At 35.3% G+C, this 27,578-nt stretch overlaps 3 protein-coding genes across 6 annotated transcripts in view; 2 read left to right on the top strand and 1 right to left on the bottom strand.

Annotated features, from left to right (window-relative positions):
• Positions 1 to 4,128, top strand: part of LOC109062793 (hydroxysteroid dehydrogenase-like protein 2) — an 8,484-nt gene extending 4,356 nt beyond the window's left edge. The window contains exons 6-11 of the mRNA XM_042732227.1: positions 1 to 17; positions 1,839 to 2,033; positions 2,224 to 2,295; positions 2,407 to 2,553; positions 3,635 to 3,763; positions 3,886 to 4,128. The exon at positions 1 to 17 is cut by the window's left edge and continues 82 nt beyond it. Of these exons, the coding sequence (XP_042588161.1) occupies positions 1 to 17; positions 1,839 to 2,033; positions 2,224 to 2,295; positions 2,407 to 2,553; positions 3,635 to 3,763; positions 3,886 to 3,998 (673 nt within the window). The 3' untranslated portion in view covers positions 3,999 to 4,128. The remainder of the gene's footprint in view (positions 18 to 1,838; positions 2,034 to 2,223; positions 2,296 to 2,406; positions 2,554 to 3,634; positions 3,764 to 3,885) is intronic.
• A 226-nt stretch (positions 4,129 to 4,354) lies between these two features.
• LOC109073992 (uncharacterized protein KIAA1958-like) lies at positions 4,355 to 21,901 on the top strand. 4 transcript variants are annotated; one of them, XM_042732225.1, is made up of 6 exons: positions 4,355 to 5,035; positions 7,755 to 8,757; positions 12,451 to 12,498; positions 13,384 to 13,503; positions 13,620 to 13,937; positions 15,017 to 17,182. In XM_042732225.1, the coding sequence occupies exons 1-6, from the start codon at positions 5,030 to 5,032 to the stop codon at positions 15,199 to 15,201; spliced, it is 1,680 nt and encodes a 559-aa protein (XP_042588159.1). In that variant the 5' UTR covers positions 4,355 to 5,029; the 3' UTR covers positions 15,202 to 17,182. The 4 variants fall into 4 exon arrangements, with proteins under 4 accessions (XP_042588159.1, XP_042588158.1, XP_042588157.1 ...); XM_042732224.1 differs by lacking the exons at positions 12,451 to 12,498; positions 13,384 to 13,503; positions 13,620 to 13,937; positions 15,017 to 17,182 and adding exons at positions 17,556 to 17,735; positions 17,870 to 18,076; positions 18,274 to 19,101; XM_042732223.1 differs by lacking the exons at positions 12,451 to 12,498; positions 13,384 to 13,503; positions 13,620 to 13,937; positions 15,017 to 17,182 and adding an exon at positions 19,760 to 21,901.
• A 602-nt stretch (positions 21,902 to 22,503) lies between these two features.
• On the bottom strand, positions 22,504 to 24,873 carry LOC109062800 (ints3 and nabp interacting protein). Its single transcript, XM_042732226.1, has 4 exons — positions 24,680 to 24,873; positions 24,333 to 24,429; positions 22,842 to 22,929; positions 22,504 to 22,752 (listed from the first exon to the last, which is right to left on the bottom strand). Exons 1-4 carry the CDS (start codon positions 24,702 to 24,704, stop codon positions 22,657 to 22,659), a joined length of 306 nt encoding a protein of 101 aa, XP_042588160.1. The 5' UTR covers positions 24,705 to 24,873; the 3' UTR covers positions 22,504 to 22,656.
• Between the last annotated feature and the right edge of the window lie 2,705 nt (positions 24,874 to 27,578).

Here is a 27,578-nt window from a genome sequence, read left to right as displayed (position 1 = left end):
CTTATGGCCCAAGACAGGTAATGGCTTTCCTGCATCAGTCATTAAATAATTCAATTTAGAGATCATTAATGCATAAGTAGATATTGCAGAGTCTGTATTCTGTAATGTGTATATCTACTAAAATCCTACAAAGCAACATCTTAGTTGAATATTAAAGTGATAGTTAACCCAAAAAATTACTTATCCTCATGTCATTCCAAACCCATTAAACTTTCATTCATCTTTGAGACAGTACTAAAGATATTTTTAATGAAACCTTGGAGGTTTCTAACCTTATCATTATTTAAATCATTATAATTACTCTTTCTGAGGTCTTTGATACGTCTTCTCCCTCTATGATATTGCCTAAATATCACTCTACCATTGCAGAAATCTTGTAAGAGCATGCTCCTATTAAGACCAGAACAGTCCCTTAGCTTTTTTTGAACATCTGAAAAAATACAAATCTGCTCTGAACTCAGCTTCTTCTGTTTTTGTCACTGCCACGATCAACAAAACAGGCAAAAGCGTTATTTAATTCAATTAACAAGCTAACCAAACCTCCATGTCATAACGTTCTGTCTTCAGATGAGCTTTGCTGTTCCGTTTTGAATTCTATTTTAGAAAAGACAAGTGCCGTCCACCAAAGTTTTTCTGGTGAGGCTATGAAGTTTAGTTTTAAAACTAATCTCTCTGGCCAGTCTCTGTCTTGCTTCTCTCTGACTAATCCATCTTCTGTTTCTGAGTTAATCTTGAAATCCAATTCTTCATCCTGCTGACTTGATCCTGCTCTTACTTCTGTTCTGAAACTCTGCCATTCTGTCATCTCTGCAGCTATTTTTCACTTCATAAATACATCTCTTATCTCTGCTCATTTCCCTTTGCCACCTCTCTACCTCTAGTTCTCTCTCTGCCTCTAGAAACCCAACCTCAACCCCTCAGTTTTATCCAAGTATCACCCTATTTCAAATTTACCTTTCATTGCTAAATTTTTGGAAAGTCCTGTTGCCTCCCAGCTTCAGTCTTTCCTAGTTGCAAAAAATCCTGTTGATCCTTATCAATCTGTTTTTCAGGTTTTGGTTTTGCACATTTAAAGGACAGTATCCCATGATTTACTTATTTTACCTCTAGTTCTCTCTCTGTACTACTCCTATTTGACCTTAGTTTAGGACAGTATCCCACGATTTACTTATTTTCCACCTTTTGGAAATGGGTATTTCTGGTGTTGCTTTCTTTTTGTCTCTCTGATAGACAGTTTTATATTTCTGTGCAGGATTCTTGATCTCCCACTGTACCACTAAAGCTAGGTATCCCCCAGGGATCAGTTCTCGGTCCATTATTATTTATAATTTACATTCTACCTCGGAATCAGATTTTACATCGCATAGTTTTAGCTTTCATTTCTTTGCCAATGACATCCAAATACAAACTAGCTGTAGGCCTACTCTATCCATTCAATTTGATAAAATAATTGATCAAAAACAGTAGAGCGTGTTGCCAACAACACCAAGGCCATGGGCTCTCAGGGAAAGCAGAGCTGTTCAAATGTAATTATATACCTTGCATGCAGTTTTGCTTTGAATAAAAGCGTCTGCCGAATGCATAAATGTTAATGAGTGTATTTGTGTGCGGTATGCAAATGAACAACAGGAAGCTGAAAGGATGTTCTTCTGTTAAGTCTCTCATTAAAATGGTGCACACGTACCATTGTTTAAAATTTGTATGCTAAACCTTTTATTGATATTCAAAGCTTTATAACAACATGTATTGTGAAGCATGCTGAAAACGAGGTAGAATTGAATATGAATCAAAATCAACAATGATAACTGAATTAGTCTTGTTGCATCATCTACTTTCAGCCATCCAGACGGCGGCTATGGACATGTTGGGTGGTTCTGGGATTGATAAACAGTGCAGGAAGGCGGAGATCGTGGCTGATGCAGCCTACGCCATCTTTAAACAACCCACCAGCTTCACGGGACAGTTTGTCATTGATGAGGACATTCTCAGGAAGGAGGGCATTAGGGACTTTGATGTGTATGCTGTTGAGCCAGGTTGGTTATGCAGTATTTATATTTTTTGTTAAAGTGGTAAAATAATAAATTGTCCTATTCAATCAGTAATATGGTTATTTCACAGTATTTTTAGACCCTGTTTAGTGTTTACAATAACGAGACATTTCTGATATATTACAGAAAACTGTGAATGTCAACACAGCACATAAAACATATCTTAATTTTTTAGGTCATCCATTGCTTCCTGACTTTTTCTTGGATCAACAGCCAGAGGATCTAGCCAGGCAGATGAAGGAGCATGGTGAGTTATGAGGCATAACAGCACATTTCATCTGTTTTTGTTCTGCATTGACTTCCAAGCGAACTTCAGCAGACGTCTCAGTTAGTGTCGATATTTTAACTTTCCCTTCAGGTGCCACTCCAGCTTTCAAAAGTGGAAAAACCAGTACAGATTCAGCCTCCACGGGACCTGTTTCTGACATGTTCAACATAATCAGAGGAGTTCTCAGTCCTGATATAGTGAAAACCACACAAGGAGTGTACAAATTCGATTTATCAGGTACTTATGATATCACATTTAAAACATTTGAGTTGAAGTTTTATGGCTTTCAGTCAATGTCTGCTAGCTGAACCACTCTTCAAAATGTATTTTTTTTGTTCCTCTGAATAATAAACAATAGGGTATGTTATAATTTATAGGGTAAATTATGACAAATTTGAATTATGCCACACAAAAGTCATGAGGTCATAATATGAAGTCAATTTTGAGATTATCACAAGTTTATGATGACTTTTAATCTCATGATTATGACAAAAAAAAACAAATTAAGAGATAGTCATTATGAGATAAAAAGTCATGACATGAATTATGATGGGAAAAAAATGTTTTGTAAAATTGAGATAAGTCATAATTATGAGAAGAAAAATAAATATTGAAATTAGAAATTATGAGTCATCCCTGACTGACAAGCTCATTATGAATTATAAATCAAAATTATGAGATAGTCATTGCTGGCTTTCAAGCCCCTTGATTTATCTCATAATTATGACTTGTTGAAAAAATTTAAATTGATATGCTAAGTCATGACTTTAAACTTTCTACCTCATAAATATGATTTATGTCATAATTATTATTATTTTTTTGCCATAGTTATTATTTATCTTATTATTATGACTTGGTGTGTCTGGTTTTGTAGTACTTTCAACTTTTAATTGTATAGATATGAATATAAATGTCATACTTTGGACGTTTTATGTCATAATTATGTTATTAAGTATGACTATGTAACCACACATATAAAGTACATTAAAATGTATAGTATTTAATTTCTGGTTTATCTATAATTTACAGGTATATCTCAAATTTGTCCAATGAAATTTTTTATAGAAAAATTATGTCCCACCCCCAAATATCAGTATCAAAGTAGACTTCAGTTCCAACCCTGCTCCAGCACACCTGTCTGTAATTATCAGGTAACCCTGAACACCTGGATTAGCAGGTTCAGGTTTGTTTGATTGGGTTTGGAGCTGAAATCTACAGGACGGTAGCTCTCCAGGAGCAGGGTTGGAGACTACTTTCTGCTGCATATGTCCCACCCTTCACATCTGTGTTTATTAATGTTTGCTGGCTTGATTGACAGGTGATCATGCTGGAGTCTGGTACATTGATCTGAAGAACGATACAGGAAGTGCTGGCAGCGGGGAACCACCGGTCAAAGCTGATGTCATCATGACCTTAGACAGTTCAGATTTCATCAAGATGTTTGAAGGTAGAAAAAGTGTCGCTAATGCACTTTTACACACTACTGACATAATTGGATCATAGAGTGTGTTTTGAAACTGAATAATAAAAAATGTAAGCATTGATGAAAACCATGTTCTTTATCAATAGGGAAATTAAAGCCCACGATGGCCTTCATGTCTGGAAAGCTGAAGATTAAGGGTGACATGGGCCTTGCCATCAAACTGGAGAAGATGATGGCTATGATGAAGTCTAAGCTGTGATACGATCACCCACTCTACCATCTCCTGCCTTACATGATGTACATGATCTCTTTTCTAACTCATTGTTTGCATTAAACTCATCATTTGTTCAGCTGATACTAATTTTAATAAAGGATTTTCCTTTACATTTCTTCACTGCATGTTCTTTAATAGTATAGTATTGCAACATCATTCTGAAAGGTCTCTTTAAAAATGTAGCATGCTAGCCATAGTTTTCAGCAACATACCATAATGACTATAGTCATAATAACATTACACAACCAAACTAACATTAGTTTTTGTGAAATGTTTGTTTAGTTTTTGTGACATGTTTTACTATAATAAACTAAAAAAACTTTAATATACTTAAATCTAACTCCTAAAGCTTGACGCTTGTATATTTAGTTTTTTCCTTCTTGAAAATTATTTTAGAAAGCCACTGGTTAGAAAAAAACACATCATTTTTTAAAGTACATATTCATTAACTTTCTTGGCTTTGGTTTTCTGCCTCAGCAGGAAGCTAAAAATTTGTCAGAACAAGCATTTGATGCTCTAAAACTGTATGATCCTATAGAGTAAAATGCATTTTTGCTTGACTTTTGCTAACAAAAACATACTTTTTTATTAAACATCTTTGCAACTAACATACAAGGTATTTTAACACGTGCATTTTTTTCCTAGTCTTTGAGCACATAGACATTAGTTTATCATTCCTATATAAACGTGTTTTACTTCACGAGTGTATACTATAATTGTAAATACAAATGACGGATATATTCCGTTCTGTCATGCATGGTTGTGTAATAAATGAAATATTAATTTCATACATGCACATTGCCAGATCATATATCTCGGACACGTACTTCCGGTGATAGCGGAAGTACCCGATGCACGTCCATTAAAAGCAAAATTAATGGCTTTTGTATAAAATACTGTCAAATATAGAAGAACCGCGGACAAATGAGGAGTTTGCATTGACAAATGATGCTTGATATCGAACAAAGAGGCAGCGAGCGCCGTACGTGAGCGGACACCGGAGGTGATTCTCCCGCATGAAGGTAACGTTACATCATGCTTTTTTGGGTTCTATGTGTTGATGCAGATCATCAGACTCGTACACTCTGTGTCAAAACCGATGCATCTGTCTGCAGACACGACAGCTGTGTAGTGTCCGCGCGTGTGATGAGCAGAATCGCGGTGTATGTCGTGATGTCTGGAAGACGAGCACAGACAGACATCAACGCTTTATGTGTCACACATAAGTGATGAGAACAGGACTCATGTAGTAAAACAATGACTGTGGGCGGTGATCTTGTGTAGCTGTTGATGACAGGGGTGTGTCTTCAGCTTATCACACTAATAAAACACTAATAATAAAAGTAGGCTACTTTGGAAATTCCATGTTTAGTTTTGTTTTTTTAACTTGTGTGTAAAACCAAAAATACCATGGTATTTTGGGAAGTGCTTTAGAATACAGTGTAAATATTGTGTTAAATGAATATGCTAATTATTCATTATTGGTAGTATATTAACATACCATCACTGTATCAGAATGTGTTGTAAATGACCAGCCGATCACACTGATACAAGTATTTTCATCTATGATGTTGATATTCATAAGAGTAAACCCTTGCATTTTGATTTTAAAAGATAGTGTTTTTTAATAATCTTATTAGCCTAACAATTTAAGATAGTAAAGTCAAATTTTGACTTGAAAATTTTCATTAAAATCTTGATTTAATGTTGATAATGGAAATTCACCCAATCTATTTTCTAAATGCATCTTAATGATGCTGTTGTGAACAATTCATGCTTAATTTTTTAAATTATAAGATATTATAATATCATTCCAGTGAAACACTTCTCCACTTGAAAAAGTTCTCAAGTCATTTAGTCCACTTAAACTGTTGTCCTTTCTTATAATTGACTGCAAGAGACCTGCCTTCATCCAGTCATCAGTCAATGGAAGCGTAACCTCTTTATGAAGTAACGTTAGTTGTTCGATTATTGAACCCTGTTGTTTATTAAATCAAAATACTTTAAATCTGATTGCTTAGAAATTTGAGGCTTTTTTACTTGCTTACTAAGGACACATTGGTGGTCTTATTTTGTTGGTAAAATCAAGTCCTAGCCGAAATTATTATTATTATTTTAAATATGTTACATAATGAAAACAAAACGAGGTTGCAGCTGTATTCAGTGTTGAATTTAAGTTTATTCTATGCAAAATAATAATAATAATAATAATAATAATAATTTTATCAAGCTATACTGTAAAGGAGTAGCTGATCACACTGAGATAAAGGTAAAGAAATGATTGTTATCTAATTAATTTAATCTAATACCAGTGAAAATGCTTTTTCTGTTGCCTTTTTTATGAAAAACAAAAACACTTTTAATATGACAAATATAGTTCAATTAATATTGAAAAATGAATTAATTCCTAATTAATCAAGCTATAGCTTACGGTAATGTTACAGTACTTTATTGTAAGGGATCACACTGTTAGAAGTATATTAATCTATTGGATACAATACACAAGTGTTCACCTGTTAAAATGCTTTTATTTGGCTTTTTTTAAATGCTAGGCCTACATTTTCTTTGTGACAGCTGACAATTATCACTAACTATTAGCTTAACAATTTAAGATAAAAGTAAAAATTAGAATTTAAAATTTAACAAATATACTAATTTATGCCAACCTTTTAGAAATAAACTTTTTTTTTTCCTTATATATTTATATTATATATATATATATATATATATATTATTAAATGTTTCTTGATGTTATTGTAAACATTATGGAAGTAAAATTGGTTTCAGCTGCCAATTCATGATGACTTTAAGTTTATTATAAGCAAAAAAACAAAACAAAAAACAAACAAACAAACAAAAAACATTTGTATTGAAAAATTAATGATTAATAATTGTATAATTTTATCATACCATAATGTTACGGCAATTTATTGTAAATGAGTAGACTGATATCATAATCCATGGTTTATAAGTGTTTACCTGTGAAAATGCTTTTAATCACATTATCAGCCAAATAATTGAAAACTGAAAAGTTGAATTTGAAAAAAAAATGTAACAAACACCTTATTTTTTATGTCACCATTTTTCTTTAAATTTGGCATGAAATGGAAATTCGTCCCATGTTTTCTAAATGCATCTTAATGTTCTTTAAAAAAAAAAAATGGATTTCAAATTGACAAATCACATTCAATAAGTATAGCAAAAGTTTACAAAAACCTTACAACAACCTTTCAGAATCCTCAAAAATGTGTGAAATGATGGATATCAAAATCATATAGTCATTGTTGGAAAGGATTCAAATACACAACAATGCTGGAAAACCAACGCATTTGTGGGAGCTGAAGGATTTTTCTGAAGAACAGCAGGCAGTTTAACTGTTCAGGACAAACAAGGGATTCATGAACAACTATCACCAAACAAAAAAAAACACTGCTGGGGATCATTCAGGTAACAACACAGTGTTAAGAATCACGGGGGTGTAAACTTTTGAACGGGGTCATTTTTATAAATTCAGCTGTTATTTTCTCTCGTGGACTATGTGTAAACATCTTTTATATGAAATATCTTATTCAGGTCAGCACTACATAAACAAACATGTAGTTTGTATGATCCCTCTTATTTTGGTAAAATAATTAACATTTTGCAGATTCTGAAAGGGGGATGAAAACTTTTGACCTCAACTGTATGTCATACACAAAAAACAAATATTGTATTGAAAAACGAATACATTTGTCATCTCAGGGGAGGAGGCTCAACATGGAGGACTGCTTGCACACTTCCTCTGACAGTCTGGCTAAACTGGTGAAATGGGCCCACAGTCACGGGACGATCTGCACCTTGATCCCCAACCTCAAACACATGCTGAACGAGGGCTCTCACGGGACCCTCACGGCCCTGTGGGGCTGCAGCGCGGGGCACGCCTACCACTGGCCCCTTAACACCACCTGCAAAAAGGCAAGCAAAGAACGCAACCAAGAAAGCCGAAGCATCAACACGGACAGCATGATCCAAGCAGTCGCCGTCATGCAGAACACCTCAGAGCACTTCCTCGGCAGCGCCGCGAAAAACAAGGGCGATCCCGCTCAGATCCACGACTCCTGCGACATCTCCAACTGCAGCGAACCGTCCGAGATGGACGACAACGGCGAGGAGTACAACAGCCACCTGTACGACATCGTCTGCGAGTCCTCGGCCACCGACGAAGACGGCGACTCCGAGTTCAATCACGCCTCAAATATCACGCCCAGGAAAAGATCGGGAGCCGAGGACAGCACGGACCCGGCGTTGAAGAAAATCAAACAAGAGCGAGGCGAAGACTATTACAGTGTGACCAACCCTCAGATGCCCAGCAGCTCGGACGGGAAGCTCGTTACGCAGTCGCCCAAACCCCACGTCACACCATCATCCAGGTCTTCGATGTCCCAGAAGCCTTCCTCAGTGGACGGGGACTCCATGACGGTGTCCTCGTCACCGCTGGACAGCTCCCCTTCGTCCATGATCAAATCCCTGCGTGCACCTTTCAACGTGACCCAGAACAAAATGCAGGTGAACTCGAACCCAGCTTGCAGTCAGAGTGTGGCCACCTTGCCCCATTCGGGAAGGATTGACGCTATGGGGGTGCTGCACAGGGACGAGTATCCCAGGTCTTCCTTGTCTTACGGAGAGGCTTCTATGGGTGTGAACCCTGAGATGGATCTTCTAGCAGCACAAGCACTTAATACAGAAGCTCGAGCGGACAACACAGGTAAAGACCTTATCTGGAGTCTGTGATGAGAACATTTCTGAGTATCGTTGCATTGGATAACACAATATTACACACATGCGACATCAGCAAATAATTCCTGCATAAGATTTTCTCAGAACGTCACTTTTTTTAGCCCCTTTTTGCAGTTACTTTAAACAAACTGGTCATTTTTTTGTTGTAGTAGCCTGTGGCTGGAGCAATCTATTCATTTATTTTAAACAATTATTCATTAAAAATATTCATTGACATAATCTTTTATTATTTCTTAGGAAAAAAATGTAACCGCTACACTTAATATTTGGAAAACTTTTCTCTACAAAGTCAAAGTTTGGCATGACCAACTAAATTGTGTTATTGTAGTATTGTTTTATTTATTTTTATTATAGTATTTATTAATATTTCCTATTTATTAAGCTCTTTTTATACAATTTTTGTTTTTCTTGTTTTACACAGTTTAGTAATTTTGTTTTGTCCTTTCATTTTAATATTTCTATTTAGCTTTATTTTAGTTTTAGTCATTTTAGTACTTAATTTTTTTTATTTAGTTGCCAAGGCAACATGTATAATTCTTGTTTTTTTTAAAGTTTAAGTTTTTTAATATTTATATTTTATTATGTTTCAGCTTTTTCAATTAATTTAAAATATATATTTTTAATAGTTTAGTTAACTATAACAATACTGCAACAAAGTCACATGGTATTTGAAAATAATTTTTAAGACACTCACAAGCACTTAAAAAAAGGTTTTACTTTTTACTTGATTGCACCAGGCATTAAATACTTGATATAGATATATATATATATATGTTCTGAAAGAGAGAGAGAAAGAGAGTATAAATATAACTGTACTCAAACTCGAACCTTAGAAAACCAACAAGAATACACAGAGTACATTTCTAAGAAAATAAAAACTATTCTTAAAATAAATACTTTATCTTGGACACTCTTATACACCATAATCTTACATACTCTTACCAATAAATATAATAAATATAATTATTTTTTATGTTTTGCTTAAAAGGCATGCTTGTGCATTGTCTTTTGAGATAATAAAGCTTGGATCAATATTTTGTTATCTAATGCAAAGATATATATTACTGGTTGGAGTGACTGTATAGTGTTTGAATTCATTTTATTCTTATTGTCTGTTGAGCCTTCGTTTGCATGAAATGAACATAAAACCTTTTAATGATCTCAGAGTGAACATAAAGGTGCTATAAATAATATTATAAATGAAATTCCAAGATTGCTCAGTTGTTCAGAGCTTCAGAGGCAAAGCTGATGCCTCATGAAATGTACATTCAGTTTGCTTTGAACATTGCTGAATGCAAATTGAATGCTTCTATCATGCCAATCACCTGAACAAAAAAATCCATACACACACTGAATGCAAATCAAATCATTTTAACTGAAAACATCTTAAATGGCCTGAACAAAAAAATCCATACTTATGATGTACTTACAGTACATAGAAATAGCAAACAAACACAGAAGGTTAGTTATTCTGCATGTGTTTGTGTGAGAGATGTGAGCTGCCTCATATTGATTCTTAATTATATTTATGACGTCGTCTCAGTCAAGGCCATAAATTAGATTTATCACACCGCAGAAGTGTAACCCAACACTACACAATGGACATGAAACAGACTGGGCGTTTCTTAATCCTCAGAAGTGATTCAGACCTGCCAAAAAAGAAGAACGCTGCACTCAAGCAATGATTTGAGCTGGGGATGAACATTTGCTTTTGCCTAAGTGCTTTCTTTAAAAGGAATAGTTCACCCAAAACTGAAAATTTGCTGAAAATATACTCACCTTCTGGCCATCAAAGATGTAGATGGATTTGTTTCTTCATCAGATTTGAGGAAATGTAGCTTTACATCACTTGTTCACCAGTGGATCCTCTGCAGTGAATGGGTGCCGTCAGAATGAGAGTCCAAACAGCTGATAAAAACGTCACAATAATCCACAAGTAATCCACACCACTCCAGTCCATCAGTTAATGTCTTGTGAAGTGAAAAGCTGTGTGTTTGTAAGAAATAAATCCATTTTAACTTCAAACTCTTCCTAAAATTCAAGTCCTTTATCCAAAATATTGTTTCCCCAGTGAAAAAAATTCTCTGAATCAAGATCCACAGGTCAAACACCATTTACAAGCCAAAACAGATCTTAACAAATATGTGGGTGGCTTTTGATGTGAGACACAACATGGGATGGGCATTTTCACTGGAGAAAGCGTTATTATGGATTATGGACTCATATTTTGGCCAGAGACCAAAAGTAACGGTTTGAAGTTAAAATTACTTGATGGATTTGTTTCTTACAAACATGCAGCTTTTCACTTTTGGAGTGGTGTGGATTATTGTGATGTTTCTATCAGCTGTTTGGACTCTCATTCTGACGGCACCCATTCACTGCAGAGCACACACCTCAGAAAAAGATATAAAAATACACATCTCCAAAAATCATAAAAAAAAAAAAACACATACACATCTAAAATAGCCTGAGGGGGAGTACATTTTCAGCACATTTTCATTTTCGGGTGAACTGTTCCTTTAACAAACAAAGAGAACGTCTGCATTAAGGATAACACAGCTTTATGTAAATGTAGATGTAGCATGTTAGTGCTGCTTATGGATTTTGCTTCTTATTCAGTGTAGTTAAATAAAACAAGTAAATGCATCACAATTCTTAAACATTTTATCACAGTTTTATTGCAAGCATCTATTTAAACCTTTAAAATTCAACATTTGCATCGGAACTAGAAGGATAATTTTCATTGGCCATAACTGGATGTATCCAGATCCAGACTGACACAGACACATTAGAAACTGATTTAGGCCATTTTTTTTTCTGTAATGTCATCCATCTATAGGACTCTATTTAAAAAAAAAAATCTGGAATTTTTATTTTTATTATTATTTCAGAATTTTCTGTTGAAAATGTTTGATTTCGTAATAACAACATAATGCAAAGTTTTCCTGATTTTATTTAAGTTGATTGAACATTATTACTCTGGGGCCTCCAGCTGAGAGGCCTTACACCTTAAAACAGGTGAAACAAAAAAAATCAAGTGCAGATGTGACATTCTCATGTTTGCAATGCAATTTCTTGTTTTCATTGCATTATGTCTACTAACAGTTGTGTCAAGAAAGGGCCCGGTAAAAAAAACTAAACAAACAAATTATATATATATATTAAAATATCTTTTACATTGTGGTTTACATTTTTACATTAATTTTAGATTTGTGCTTAATTTTGATTACATTTTCATGTTAAAATTCTGTTTCCTGGGAAGTGAGTATCTCTCTCTTCATGTCATTATGAATAAATTTCCTATGACACGGGCAGTTATTTAGTCTTGGTAAGCTAGTTAATGAGATGGCGTCCTCTCCCATTCTGCAATAAGGCATTAAGCTGTTTTCTCAAGAGACTCTGGGGATATTTGACATTTCAGTCAAGATGGAAATGGATGAGGCTGTTATTGCTTTAACTCCAAATAAACCGAACGAAAATAACAGGTGAGTTTTCTTGACACGTTCTCTCTTTATTGAGAGGAAAATGGATATCAGTAGATTTAATGTCGTTAAAGTGTCATATGATTATGTGTTTTATCATAAGCTTGCATTAAAATGCTTAAAAGATACTATTAATATCTCTTTATTGTGGACAAACTATAATTTTATTCTGTTTACAGGTTCAAACGAGAAGATGGATTACACGGTGATTTTGAAAGCCCTCCATGGTTAGTTTTTTTTGTGCAAAAACTTGTTAAGCTCTAAAAATATAATAGTTTTATATTAATTAGTAAATCTCACAAAACTTGTCAATAGCCTATCCTGCTTATATTTACCTAAAGTTAAAAAGGAAATAAACTATTTTAAGAAACAGTTTTTTTTTTTTTTTTTTTTTTGCATTGACATTTTTATGCTTTTTTTTTGTAACATTCCTATTAAGGTGTTACAAAAACATAATCTTGTTACTGCAATTTAATAAAATCATATATTGTTCTGGTTTTATTTATATATATATATATATATATATATATATATATATATATATATATATATATATACACACACACACATATACATATATATTATAAAAATAGATATATATTTGTTCTGGTTTTATTTTTTGCTGATTAAAAAAACAAAAACATTCTATTATCAAACAAAAAGTGTTATAGTAATCAGAAAAAAGGTGTTAGAATTTGTGCTTATTTTTCATGAAATCAATGTCAGAATGCAGAAGTCACTAATGTTTTAATTAAATTGACAGGTTTTGTGATATTCACCTTAACACTGCAGCTGTGCTGTGGTGCGCTGGTCGAATTTTTCCTCTGTATTTATTTTTTATAACGAATGAATTTGCATGAGGCAAATGAATTTGGAGAAAACTTTGCATCATGGCAAATAAAATAAAATTTCTCTGCTGAAAATGGCTTTATTGTCTGTGGACTCGCCAGTTGTATGAACTGAAATACAGACCAGTCCTTTACTGTGATGTTGTGTGGAAAATCATTTGTTTTGAAGTGTGTTGTGCGTTTGGTTCCTGCCTGCTGATTGGTCTGGACGGAAGAGCTCATCCTCTGTCAAAGCTCCTAAAACGCTCATTTGATGTATTACAGAGCATCTGATTCCAGCTGCACACAGTTCAGAAGAGCAGTTCTGCCCGTCAGATCTCAGTCCAAGCAGTGAGAGGTATTTTGAAGAGAGAAAACACCTGGAAGAGTTTATAACAGGCATAGGTGAGCTAGCAGTCCGATACAAATCTCGAAGAACCTCAACTAATCGCAATTGTGATTGATAGTTACCTATATCAGCAGGGAAACTCTTTTTAATGTATGTCTCATGATATATGCAGATACTATAACCCTACAAAACCTGCAGACGGTCATTGATCGAATCCTGGTCTTTCACGAGCGGACGCAGATGCCTCTGTCCAGTCCGGCCCGGCTGGGAGAGCAGGAGCTGTTTTCCGGGAGCGGACTCTCCCTGCCGCACTACAAACTGGCGTCCATGCTGCAGGAGTCCCGGCAGGACAGCATGAGACTCTTCCACCTGCTGTTCGAGCACTTCTTCAGCGAGGAGGACCTTAACGGGGCCGTCGCTTTTGGGAAGAGGGGGAAAGTCCCTGATGGGAAAAAGATCTTGGACAGAAGAAGAGTGGATGGGATTATGTGTAAGTATTTAAAATGGGACAGCCAGCTTTTTCTGATCATCTCTGAACAACTAAGGGCTGTGCATTTTTCCATTCTACTGATTTATTACTTTTTTTTTTTTTTTTTTTTTTTTTTTTTAAAGAAATTGTTATGCTAACATATTATTATGATTTCTGAAGGATGAACCCTATTATACGTTCCACAAAAAATTTAATATCTGAGACAATACTACAAATATTAATATGAGTTTCATTATCAATAATAAGAAAATAAAATCCAAAAAACATATTATTATGATTTCTGAAGGATCGTGTGACACTGAAGACTGGAGTAATGATGCTGAAAATTCAGCTTTGAATCACAGAAATAAAATAAATTTCAAAATGTACAGTTATTTTAAATATTTCACAGTATTACTGATTTAACTGTATTTTTGCTGAAATAAATGCAGCCCCGGTGAGAAGAGACTTCTTGCAAAAACATAAAAAAAAAATTTAGCGCTCCCAAACTTTTGAAAAGTAGTGTCTTTAAAAGCCTTTTGCTGATATTCAGCTGATTTTTCGCTGATATCTTAATATTTACGCTCTGAATGGCTTAAAATTGTTCTTCTTTTTTCCCCAGAACCATCAAGTAGATTTAAAATGTTAATAAAATTAATTCTCTCCAAAAATATTTAAGCTATGCTGTTTTAAATAAAAATAAAAACAAATTTTTATATATAAAATTATGCACAAATAAAAAAATCCATAATAGAGTGAACAAAATATAAATTTAATCAACGTTTTAACCAAATCAATAAAACTTAAAAAACTATTAAAACATGAATCAATTCATTGAAACTGACTGATTCACAGAACTGATACAACTTTAACATCGTTTTTTGCTACTGCAGTTTAAATCAGACACTATTAAAACATTACTTTAAGATTATTTACATTTTGATAAGTGCATTCAATCGTTTTATTTTGTAAATATTCTTTATATTTCAAAGACCAATCATGTGACTCGTTTGTCTCAAAGCCTTCACTCAGTGTTGTGTTGTTTTCCCTAAAATATTTTTAATTAAAATTTAATTTTCATTTTTTTTTCTTCTTTGCAGCGTATGTTCTGCGTTGTTCTACTATAGACGGATGGACACCGGTGGAATCATCTAAACTGAAGAAGGCCTGTATTAATAAATGCAGGCTTCGAATCGGTCAGAAAAAGAAGCAAGAAACTTCTCAAGAGTCTTTTATTTTTTGTGACGAACAATCTTCAGGCAAAAATGACCCTTCCTATATGTAACTGCTGATCCCAAAAATCTCCATTCACAGACAAATGCTATTATTATAAATGAAATGAAAATGAAAGCGTGTTTTGGCCAGCGGTTGAATGAAAGCTAGCGGTCGGTGTCTTGGACATGAACGATTCAGTCTGGGATCGTTTAAAGTTGATTCAGTTTAGCTACAGCACTAACCGATGAATGATTCTCGGTCAGACACATGAACTATTTCCAAACACTTTACATTTCAACAAAACCAACATTATCTATACTGTGATAGTTATTGACTATTGACTTGTTTAGTCAACACAAACCTGTTTATAACCATTTAAACCTTTAGATTAGTCAAGTGCTTAAGTCATGTAGCATTGTAACAATCAAGACAAGATATTTTGAGTTTTGTCAAACCATTCTGATGGTTTTTACTCATATCCAATATCTTTAAATATAAAAATGTGAATTATCACTATATCAAAACCACCTTAAACTGTATTATATTGTTTTATCTTACGTTTTTCCTCTGCTGGTTCCATGAAATGATCTGTTTTATTAGTCAGTGTCACACTTAATTGACAATAGAATCATTCCTTCTGCATGACTGAGAGAAAAATGGAGATTTTAGATATTTATAAGCATCCCACAAAGTTTTATTACTCCGCTCTTTTGTATTGCATTTGTAATTTTTACCTAAGTGTTATCATGTGGACCAATCAGCATTTAACAGCATATAAAGTACTGCCAGAGATTAGGTTATTCGGTATAAACAACCAGACAATAAACAACTTCTGTGTTTATTCTTGATATTTCAGAATTTCTTACTGTGAGTGAGGTGTTGCAATGAGTGTGTAGTGAAAATGTCACTCAAGGGCTCACACATTTACAATATTTCAAGGAATTTTTTGGATGGCATTAGTAAAGGAGACTTTAAAACATTGGAAGGCTCAGTAAGTCAGATCACTTTTTGCAATCAAGTATTACGTTTCTTATAAAAAAACAAAACTACTGTAGGTAGGTATATCACGTTGTCCACAAGTGTTTAATGTAAAGAGAGGAAAAAAAATGACATTAGCATTTATTATGGTTATGAAAGTTCAGATTTTTCATAATGGTTGGGAAGTCTTCACCTGACTGGTTTAAAAGTGTCTTGTTTTGTACCTACACACTTGCCCTTATTTTAGCACTTTCACAAACCTGATGTTTATTTTTAAGTGTGTAAATGCTCCATCATCCTGGTGTGTCTTAAGTGGTCTTATTTGTCATTTTTCTGATGCGTTACAATAAAAAATCAATGACCAAATGTTGTCCTTGATCTGTTTTTGCCTTTGAATCAATTGCTGGAATTACTCAGCTTTTTTTGCATATGGCATCTTATATTATAAGGTAGGAGTCTTTTAGTGACTGCTTCTTAATTCAGTGTATTTTGTTTTATTTTTGCTTTTACTAGTGTGCATCAATGATTTGATGGCATTACTCTGAGGTGGTTGTATGGTCTTTTCAAATTATGCTTTTTAATGTAATCACAAAATGAATTTATTTTAATAGGTCATGGTAGAAGTAGCAAAAATAAACCCACTTAAAGAAAAGGCATTTAAAGAAGTATTCTGAAGAAGATCTAAATTTAAACCAACCCAAACAAAGGCAAAGAAATCTCTGGGGGAGTTTTTAAATCAAGTAAAAACAAAAACTAACAACAAAAGCAATGATAAATGGAACGCATTTGAAGATTTTGCATGGCAGTCAATCAGAATAAAGAGAAGAAGCATATTTTGAGATTTTACTAGATTGAAAAGATATTTTGAATACAGCTAAGTGAGATGCATTTGGGTAAAATAAAAATAGATACTTTTTTACATTATTCATACTAAGCATGTAGAGCTGTGTGCTGTGATAGAAACAAAAGTAAAAAATATGCAATATAAATTTGCAGAAATATGCCAAAATAGCAAGAAGTGTGTACTATGACTTCTCCAGTGCTGTAAAGTCAAGTAGCTAAAAAAAACAACACCTATCAGGACGTAAAAAGCTAAAAAAAAAACAAAAAAAAACACATGACACAAATACGCTAGACATTACAAATGTCACAGAAGAATGTCCTGTGTAAACCACGGATAAACGTGATTGCTGTAGATATACCGTATGTAGTTAATAATAGTGATTAATTTGGCTAATAAATCAACATATCTTGTAATTAATTCAATTAATTGTTTAAATCGGATGGCAGGCCCAAATATTTACCACCAGCCACGTATTTCTTTGTTTTCTTTTAAGAATTTTTTTTAATCAAATTTCAGATTAGCACACAAAAATGACATTTAGATATATCTTTCCAGAGGTAGTAGGACCTCCTGAGGTAAAGCTCTGTTTCTATTTCAAACAGTTTCTCCAGCTGTGTATGAAATAGAGAGACTGAAAGCACTACTGCAGGCAGAGAGAAGCAACAATGAGTTGATGGGTGAAACCATCAGCAGCCTGAAGCAAGACAAAGAGCTTCTGCAACAGGAACTCACCAAGAAGGCTGAGCTCATCTGTGACTTCCTGCAGGACCAGCTACGGCCAGGTGACTATTCCTTATAAACCCATCATATTCCATTTCTGGATAATACTTAGTTTTTATGATATGAAGGAAAGCATGGAGATCAGAATGCAGGTTGTAATTTGGATAAGGATTGTCTTGTTTTCTCCGATTGTTAGATAAAAGAAGGACACTTTCATCAAGTCAAATGGAGCCTGGAAGCTCACATCAGATTATCACCTCCATTCCTGAAGAGGGAGCTGTGTTTGACCCACCAGCCCTCTTCGACTCTTTCGAGGAAGTGGAGTTGCATCCACTGGACAGGCAGAGGACCATCAAGATTTCGTCGAAGAGAAGCAGAGATGGCGAGAACACACGTGTCCGAAGTAAGTAATGTAAGACCGAGATTGGGATCCAAAGTCTAGCTATCTTAGATGGGCTCAATAGATAAACTGGGATTTGCTCAATTTGAACTATAACTCATAATTAATGAATAATAATGCTAGATTTTGATTTGCATTCAAGTAAAAATTTTGTCCCAGTCTGTAGATTTTCACTAAAGAATTATGTTACTATTTTTCAGTGAAAAACGTTGTGGGCGTGATTGCACGATATATGGCGGCACTGCAAGAGTTTCGACGTAGCGTATCCATGAAAGTGGCTTTTGATAGAGTTGGCGTTGACCGCAATACCATTTCGAGAACAGCAGCCATTGCAGAACTGAGCTTGGCGGCTCCTGAAGTCTTCCACGCTCTCTCTCCATGGGACGAGAAGGAGGAAACATTGGCCCACTATGCAGTCAGATGCCGACAGGCCATGGACGACAGCATCAAAGCCAAGATTAAAAGCATGAAAGCAAAGGGGGAGCTTTTACCAATCGTCAGCAAATAAAACATTTTCCTTATCTGATTTACAGTGGACATGTGACCACTCTAAAAGAACACTTGTATTTCTCGTCACATTTTGGCCTTGATCTCTTTCGTCCTTAGCCATAATCCATCACAAAGTGAGGAATGTATGGCAGCACATTTGTTGGAAACTTTCAATCAGTTGTTGTGTTGTTCTTGGCCAATTTGGCTTTTTAATGCAATCAAATGATTGTTTCTTATGCCTTGTATCACTATCATTTTGCCTGACCAGTATTTATTTCAGTGTTAAAATTAGGTAAATAGGTAATACTGATATTAATGACTGTACGATTGCATGCTCACTACCATCACAAACTACAGTGTATGTTTGTACTTTTTGACACTACACCTCTTCCTCTCTGAATACCATATTTGTGTCATGTAATAAGATTGTCAAGGTGCAGACTGTGAAAAATAAATGCGTAATGATGTTACACTACATTGTATGAACCAGTGGGTTCAATGACTGTTACTGTGAGTAATAAACAGAATATCACAATATTGAGATGCTTCTGTATTTTGTTGGAAAAATTATTTTGACAATTAATAACTCGGCAATACAACCAATACAGAATCAGACATTAGAAATATTTACCTAAAGATTGGACAGTACCTCAACAGAATCTGTTTGCTGGAGCAATGGACCATAGTCAGGATAGTCCTCTTATATTTAATATGGTGCAAATAAAAACACGGCTGGAGAGATAGAAGTACAGTCTGTTCATGGATTGTGCCTTGATAATCTTGTTGTCCCTTCAAAACCTTGTCTTTTCAAAAATGTCTTATGGACAAAAAGCTCTTGATGTTTACCTTAGACCCTTGGTCCCCAACCCTGGACTTGGAGTGCCCACAACTGTACATATTTTAGAGGTCTCTCTTATCTGACACACACATTCAGGTCTTGGAGTCTCTACCAATGAGTTGATGAGTAGATTTAGGTGAAACATACAAAATGTGCAGAGTTGGGGGTAATTGAGGACTAGGGTTCGGGACCACTGATTTAAACCATTGTTGATCTGTATGCGTATCCTTTACTGAGAGATAGAAATGCATTTCCATTCATGTCAAACTAAAACTGCAGTCTACCCTGACTGAGGTCCAATTTGTTTTCTAAGTTTTGTTCTGGACATATGAAAACACTACCTTCTTCCCTTTCAGCAGACATGGATGAGAGAGCATACAGAGAACAGAATGAGAAGACTATTCGCAGCACCCAAACAGCTCTTCGCAACTTTCGGGACTTCCTGGTTTCTAAGTATCCAACCGAGAACAGAGAGATCTACTTCATCCCCTGCCAAGAGTTGGACATCTACTTGGCCTCCTTCTTCGTGGATGCACGCCAAAGGGATGGATCAGAGTATGAGCCCAACAGCCTTGCCAACTACCAGTGTGGCCTGGAGCGTTATCTGAAGGAGCATCACTACGCCTACAGCATTACAAGAGACCGGGAGTTCCAGAGATCCCAGGATGCCCTCAAGCAAAAGCAGTTGGAGCTCAAGTTCAAAAGCAAAGGCAACAAACCCCACAAGTCAATGAAGCTGACCTTTGCTGATGAGTTGCTCCTAAGGAAACGGGGGCTTCTGAGTCGCTTCAACCCTGAGGGTCTGCTTAACCTGGTGTGGCTCAACAACACCAAGGCTTTTGGCCACTGTACGGGCTTCCATAGCTCCACACTCAAATGGGGTGACGTACGCTTGCTCACCACAGAAACAGGACTAGAGTGTCTGGAGTGGACCTACCAGGATTTTACTGACCCTAATGCCAGAAACCGAAGGTCCACGACTGAGTGCCACATCTACGCTACCCCACATGCTCCTCAAACCTGCCCTGTGCAGGACTACAAGGAATATGCTCAGCGCAGACCTCAAGCAATGCTCTTTGAAGATGCCCCCTTTTATCTGTCCATCAAGCCTGTGGTCAACCTCGCCGCCCTGCACTGGTACAACTGCCAAGCTCTGGGAAAGAACAAATTAGCAAAGATGGTGAAGACCATGTGTGAGAAAGGCAACATTCCAGGGAGAAAGACCAATTTCAGTGTTTACCAGAGTTGCAGCTCCTTGTCCGAGGCCCAGAGCAATCAGCTAGTCCTGATCTGCAATGACCTCAGGCAACAAGCCGTCCAGTCAGGGAGTTCCCATCCTGGCAGCACCAACTTTGTGATTGCTGGTTCTTTTGACTCTACTGACTCTGCTTAAAGCTGAAGTGTAATTTTTGAGCCACTAGTACCACCAAACCGATCTGCTGTTTCCAAGCAAGTTTCCCAAACACTTCTTCCGTCTTCCATTTTTTGGACAAGCAGTTAGTCCCGACCCAAGTGCATGGCATTTCGTTGAACAAGAAGTTGATGTTTTGGACAGCTTAAAAAAATGAGCCAAGGTTTGGGTGATAAGAAAGTTTCAGTTAGCCACTGTTGACAGATGCCTACACCAGAAGTTACCAACTTTCTGACATGAAGTGCCATTTTTATTTATTTATTTTTAATTTAAAATGAGCTGTTTTCTGATATCCTTATATTTGCCAAGTGACTATTTTGAGGGCTCTTCAAGCCTCAAATGAACTTACATTTCCCCCCAGTCTGCTGCCTTTTGTGTCACTCAGGATAGTCGCTTGTGAAGGCTTGGGACTATGCGTGTTCTTGTGGTGCCATCAGCCAATCAGTGTTTTCAGCATGTCTCAATGTAATTGTGCAGTGGCTCCAGAGTTATTAGTCACATGGCATTTACAGCTCAAGTGATTGAATCAAAAAAAAAAAAAGTCTGTGTCCATGTTCAAAGATAGTGGATTCTTCCAGAGGTCTTGTGCCAGCTGAGAAACGCTAATGGATATCTTTTTTTTGTGTGGCTTGAATAAACCAAGGAAGGGGCCACAGAGTCACTGTGTTTACATTCCTAAGAAAGTCAGTCTACAAATGGCTGCATGGTATGGGAGGAATTAGTTTATCATTAGAAAACATACAGCAGCTTTAAATTCAGTTGTATGACTGACTTTAGGCCATCTTGTTTCATGTCTCAATGCTCTTTAAGGTAAGCATTAGCAAAGTCTTGTAGTTTCTGTCAATGTGTATGAAACTATGATGTTGTCTTTTTGTCTTGATTATATTGTAACTACACTTGTCTTATGTGCAATGCAAAATGTTCTTTATCCAGTGCAGTATTAAGTCAACTTAATGCATTTGGATACTAATTTTGTGTTGTGTATTTTTACTATGTATGGCAACAATTACGAGTTTGACGATGAAGCTTATATGTCAGTCCAGTTATTCTGTATATGTTGTAGACATATGAATGTAGTGGAACTAATCCTGCTATCCTTCGTATATATTCCTGTTTTGGAAATGTTCTGTGTTAATGTAGAAGTTCTCTTCAATAGTAAGCACTTATCAGATATGGTTCATTGTTAGATACTGTATGTGTTAGATTTATTACAGATATGTGCCTGTTCAACATATGTGCCTGAAATTATATAATTTATTCTAGAACATACACAACAAGGATTATTTAAGGTTACAAAAACAAACAAAATGGTTAATAATACCATAAATAAAGCAACTCTGTAATACAAATAAAATCTGATTTTTAAAATCTCACATGGCTGAGTTTTAGAACTAAGATTTTTGTGGACCACATAATTCTACTTGACACACATAACATTTTTAACTACTTTACAGCTCCTCTTATTATTACATCACAATTAGTTGCAAATATAAACTGTATTACAAGTTATTTTTCTGAATTATTGACTCTTGCCTTTGGAATGGTGAAAAAGATTTTGTCTTTCGTAAACTATTGTGGTCATTAGATGGTACTGGACTTGCCTCTTCATGCCCAATAAAATAATGAGAACAACGGCAGAATTATATTAATATATCAGTCACATATATCAAAAAAATGACGACACAATAATGGTCAAGTTTCTTCAATTTTATATAAAATCATGAAAAAATACTGACTAGCATATAACAATCTCAAAATCAGAAACCTTTACATTAAAGAAAAACCATCTAGCATAACCACATTACAGCTTTGAGTAGCAAGTCAGTCGATTTATCTAATGTTTATTTACTCCGGGTCGAGTCTGGGTAACACAGGCAGTATAAGGTTACCGAAGGAAGAATCCTGAGTGATGAAGAAGCCGGATGAGTGTGCATGTGCATGCTGAAACCAAACCAGAGACAAATACTCATCTGATGGACATTATCAAAAATAGATGAACACTGAAACTCCCAGCATGAAGCTTACGGTACCTGTAAAGCTGCTTTCTGCTGTGCTGCAATGTGCTGCTGTTCGGCCTGATCCCTGAACTCCTTCACTGCTGGTCGAGAGAGGGGAATGCTGGGAAAGAAAAGAGAAAAACATGTTATACGGCATAGGTTAGGACTGTGCAAATAAGCTGATTATTGCTATGACAGATACTGACTTAAAGGGATACTCCATCCCAAAATGAAAATTTTGGCAGTATTCACTTACCCCCCAAACCTGTAAAGCTTTGTTCGTCTTTGGAGCACAATTTAAGATATTTTGGATGAAAACCGGGAGGCTTGTGACTGTCCCATAGACTGCGAAGTAAATAAGGCCCCATTTACACTGCATGGTTCAATTGACCCAATTCCGATTTTTTCCTCTCATGTGGCACAGATCGGATATGACCGGTGAACGTGTAAGCAGGAAAAAACCACATAGATCCCGATTTTCTCAGATCGGATTCAGGCATCATTCATATGTGGTAATAAATCGGATATGAATCGGATACGTGCATTTGCGTGTGCCATGTAAGCAGACAAATCGGATATTCCCCAGTAAATGAGAGTCGTACGTCATTAAAAAAAGTGACGTCAACTCAGGTGGACACACTGATCTATAATCAGTGGGTGGACACCACCAACTGAGATCACATGACTTATTATAGGCGCGATGGAGGACGAAGGATACACACAGTGGAGCCATGCGGAGGTTTCCTGTCTTTTAAGTCCTTTTTTTTCCCCCCGCCGTACGAGACCAATGTTTTGCTGATTTTTTTTGTTGATTTTCAAAAATATTGTGTAAAGCAAAAAACACTGTATAATTTTATTTGCATCTGCATCCATTGTATTTTGTGCTGTTTTACTTCCTTTTCCGGGTCAGAACATCTACGTTTGGGTAGTTTCAGCAGTGTATTGTGTAAATGCAAAAATCGGATACGGGTCACTTTTAAAAGAGGAAGTAAGCGGGTCGTCAAAAAAATCTGATATAGTCAGAAAATCGGGATTTGGGCATCAAAACCTGCAGTGTAAATGCTCCTAACAGTGTCATCCAGAAAAGTATGAAAAGCATCGTCAGAATAGTCCATCTGCAGTGATTCAACCGTCTTATGAAGCGATGAGAATACTTTTTTGTAAGGGGGGGGAAAGAAATAGTGCCAAAACAAAACTAACGACTTTATTCAACAATTAGTCTCCTCTGTGTCTCTCCACATCAGCGTAGTGCCATTTTGACAAATCTGAGCTGTACGCAGGCGGCGAACACTCTTCTGTTTCACAGTCACAAGCCTCCCGGTTTTCATCCAAAATATCTTAAATTGTGTTCCGAAGACGAACAAAGCTTTTACAGGTTTGGAACGACATGGGGGTAAGTGATTAATGACAAAATTTTCATTTTGGGGTGAAGTATCCCTTTAACAGCACGGTTTTTAGTGAGAAAGAGAACACTGAAAAACACAAAAGAAATATTCTAATAGTGGCATGCTGTTAAAACAGTACCTGGCTCCAGGGTTATTCATAGACTGACTCTGTATCAGACGTCTCTTCTCCTTATCCAGCTCAGCCAGAATAGCAACCCTGTTTTTGTTCTGAAATCCTATTGAGATCAAATTTACACATATAATAGTCAATAATAAAGCAACTAGTGAAATTGAAAACTCGCAAATCTAATAGAAACAGCACGAGAGTGACTCAGCGACTGATTAAAGCGCCATTCCTTAATGTTTGACGGGCAACCGCACTGTATATGTGGCTATATCTAGGGATTTACTTTGAAAACGATTTAAACACTATATTTCGCATGACTGTCCAGCTGTTTTTGGCATCTGATATGCTGCAGTATTTACCTTGTCCCGGTGGATTCGCGGCCATTTTACATATGCACTAAATCTATATATATATTAAACAGCAGTTACTACTTCTAAAATCTACGACAAAACAATTAAACGTAATCTAAAACAGACGCATGGTGTCCTGTCCTCTGATAAATGAAGTAGCTCTAGCTCGCTTGTGTTCTTCGCTGAGCGCTTGTCGCGAGGCAGCTGTTTCCTCGCTCACAGCGCCGCCTGCAGAACTGGAGCGACTGCACGAACGTTCGAATTTGATTAAACGATACATTTTAAAAGCTCTATTTGAAGAGTTATGGGCCTACATTGTTAATATAAGAAAATATATAAGCGAACTACGATTATATCAGACATTTGACAGCAAATGTTGTTAGCTACACAGCGCGAATTCAAAATATTACAACCTCTTCCTCACTACTGCAAAACCCACATTTTGTTCTTATTATTATTTTATTGAAATTAAATTCATTTGTACTTGATATTTTCTAGAAGGACTGGTTTTAGCAGCTTTTATATTATTGGTTAGAGACACATAAGTCTATGCAAAAATCTATTTTAATTTAAATCTTTATTCAAATGCTTACCTGACATACAAATGAAAACCAGACAGTGATTTCAATAAAACAAGGGTTTATAATGAAGTTTCTTCATCGCTCTAATGAGTAGGACCAGACAAGCTTTACAATGTAGTTCAGAGGGATTTTAATTCTGACTGATATGTTTCAATCATGGTATGTGTTAAACTGAAAATACCAAAAAACTGAACAATGCAAGGAACAAAGTCAACAAATCTCAAACACTAAAGTCTGCCTAACACAACTCCTCATATGAAAACATTTATACACTAGTGAAGAGTTTCATTTGTGAAAAAAACACATGGCAATTTTCAGAAAGGTACAAAGGAGCACTAATGTTCATTTACATTTATACAAGATAACATTGACTGGATATATATACGTACAAAGACATGAACTCATTGTTCATTATCTTCTTTTTCGACAAATGTACAACCTGAAAATCATTTGCATCTGTCAGAAATCGAATGGAGGAAAGTGTCAGCGTTTATCACCATAAAAGATGACCTATAAACAACCAAAGCTGGGGAGATATTAAAGTTTTGGATGGCACAGGAACCCTGCATTCTCACGTCTGCTCTACAAGTACTAGCAAAAAATACTGCAGGCTGTGCATTACTTGGATGATGCTTTTATGAAAATATTAAAAATGCCTAATGAAAAAGAATAATGCATTAATGTGAATCTAGCAGATTGCTTGCAGTCATGCACCGAAATAAACTTTACTATGAGTTATGAGGATATTTAAAAAGCCCTGAGTATAGAGGTGGTTATTAAGGCATAACACAGTGCATAAGCATTTTAACCTTAAACCAGCTGTTTAATAGTGAAGTATAAATGTGCTGTGAAATGTAGGGCAGATCAGAAACCTCCGGCTATAAAATGTCAAAGAATTGCATGTCTTCATGACAGTGTGATGGTCTGTTTATTGATGAATAAAAGCTGCATTCAACAAGCAGATTTGTAAGTCTGGGAAAGATAAGATTAAGTTCCTTCATAGCTTTAGTAACTGCCTGATAATGTAAATAAATGGAATAATATCAGACTAAAACTATTTTTTGGCAGAGTACATGCAGCAGGTTTTTCATTTTTCATGTTTAATCTGTGTTTAAGAAAGCAGACTTCCACCGAGCACGGTGAAGAATCGCTTGAGCTGTTATGTGAGAAGGCACTATGAGCAAAATGAAGTCAAAAAGCAGCCTGTCCTCAAGTGCTCTTGAATAATCATAAAGTCTGTATTAAGCACCTGTGCCAACCAAATCATGGCTTCAACCAAACCTGAAGACCACCTCGAGTTGATGAGTTCTTTTTCTTATAGCACTTTCCAGTAATTTGATCTACCAACTGTTTTAATATCCCATACAACAGTTTTCTTGCCTTTGAGTAGAAATAGCCATTAATATAAATCACATTTTGCCATAAAATCACAAACAGCATGTCTGTCATATTTCACCCCAAAATCAAAAGGTAAAAAAGGTTATACATAATACCACTTTTTAGGACCGCAAAAATTACCTATAAATAATATTTATAAAAAATAAAATAAAAAAATGTTTTGGGTTCTAATTACTGTAAAATAATTTTACTAAAAGAAAAACAACCTGTAGTACAATTTAATTTAAATGATCATAGATCTAGGCTTTTTGTTTCAATTATGCATAATGATTATCTTATATATATATATACAAAGTCTACGTAAATCAAATTTTTGACTCATTATTGAACATTTTTATGTTACTAAAAAAAAACCTAATAATTAATTAGAACAGTAATGAGTTTTTCTTTGCATTACACATTATGCACGGTTATTTTTATATAGTTTATTAAAAAAAAAATCTCATTTTTGATTCTCATTACTGTAAAATGATTTAATCAAAGTAATTATAAATACAGTAATAAGAATGAGTTTTTTTATATACATATCTTCATATAATTCAATATATACTAATTTTAAATCTCATTACTGTAAAATAATTTTACACTACTAAAAAAGTAAAATCAAACTATTACACGTAAGTAAAATTAACATTTACAGTAATGAAAAAGAAGAAATTCCTGCATTATGCTTAATGATTGCTGTTAATGATAATGGAAAAAAACAAAATCCTTAAGGGAGTAGTTCACCCAAAAATGATTTTTTTTGTCATTTACTCACCTTTATGCATAATACATAAAAATAATAATAATAAAACCTGACATTTCTCAGTTTCTTCTTTTATGTTCCAAAGAAAGACGTTATACAGGTTTGGACCAACTGGAAGGTGAGAAAACTACAAAATTGACATATTTGGGTCAACTATCCATTTAATGAGTTCTAAAAGATG

The sequence above is a fragment of the Cyprinus carpio genome, chromosome B10 (assembly GCF_018340385.1).
Source record: "Cyprinus carpio isolate SPL01 chromosome B10, ASM1834038v1, whole genome shotgun sequence".
NCBI classification, from domain to species: domain Eukaryota; kingdom Metazoa; phylum Chordata; class Actinopteri; order Cypriniformes; family Cyprinidae; genus Cyprinus; species Cyprinus carpio.
Note: the sequence above shows the minus strand (reverse complement) of the source record. Positions and strands in the feature narration are given on the sequence as shown.

Bases quoted from the DNA above. Each gene is read 5' to 3' on its own strand.
- LOC109073992 (XM_042732222.1), top strand. The intron at 8,758-19,756 runs GTAAAGACCTTA...CTTCCCTTTCAG, and splicing joins AGCTCGAGCGGACAACACAG to CAGACATGGATGAGAGAGCA.
- LOC109062800 (XM_042732226.1), bottom strand. From the start codon at position 24,704: ATGGCCGCGAATCCACCGGGACAAG. The intron at 24,430-24,679 runs GTAAATACTGCA...TGATCTCAATAG, and splicing joins CGCGAATCCACCGGGACAAG to GATTTCAGAACAAAAACAGG. The intron at 22,930-24,332 runs GTACTGTTTTAA...TTTCTTTCCCAG, and splicing joins ATGAATAACCCTGGAGCCAG to CATTCCCCTCTCTCGACCAG.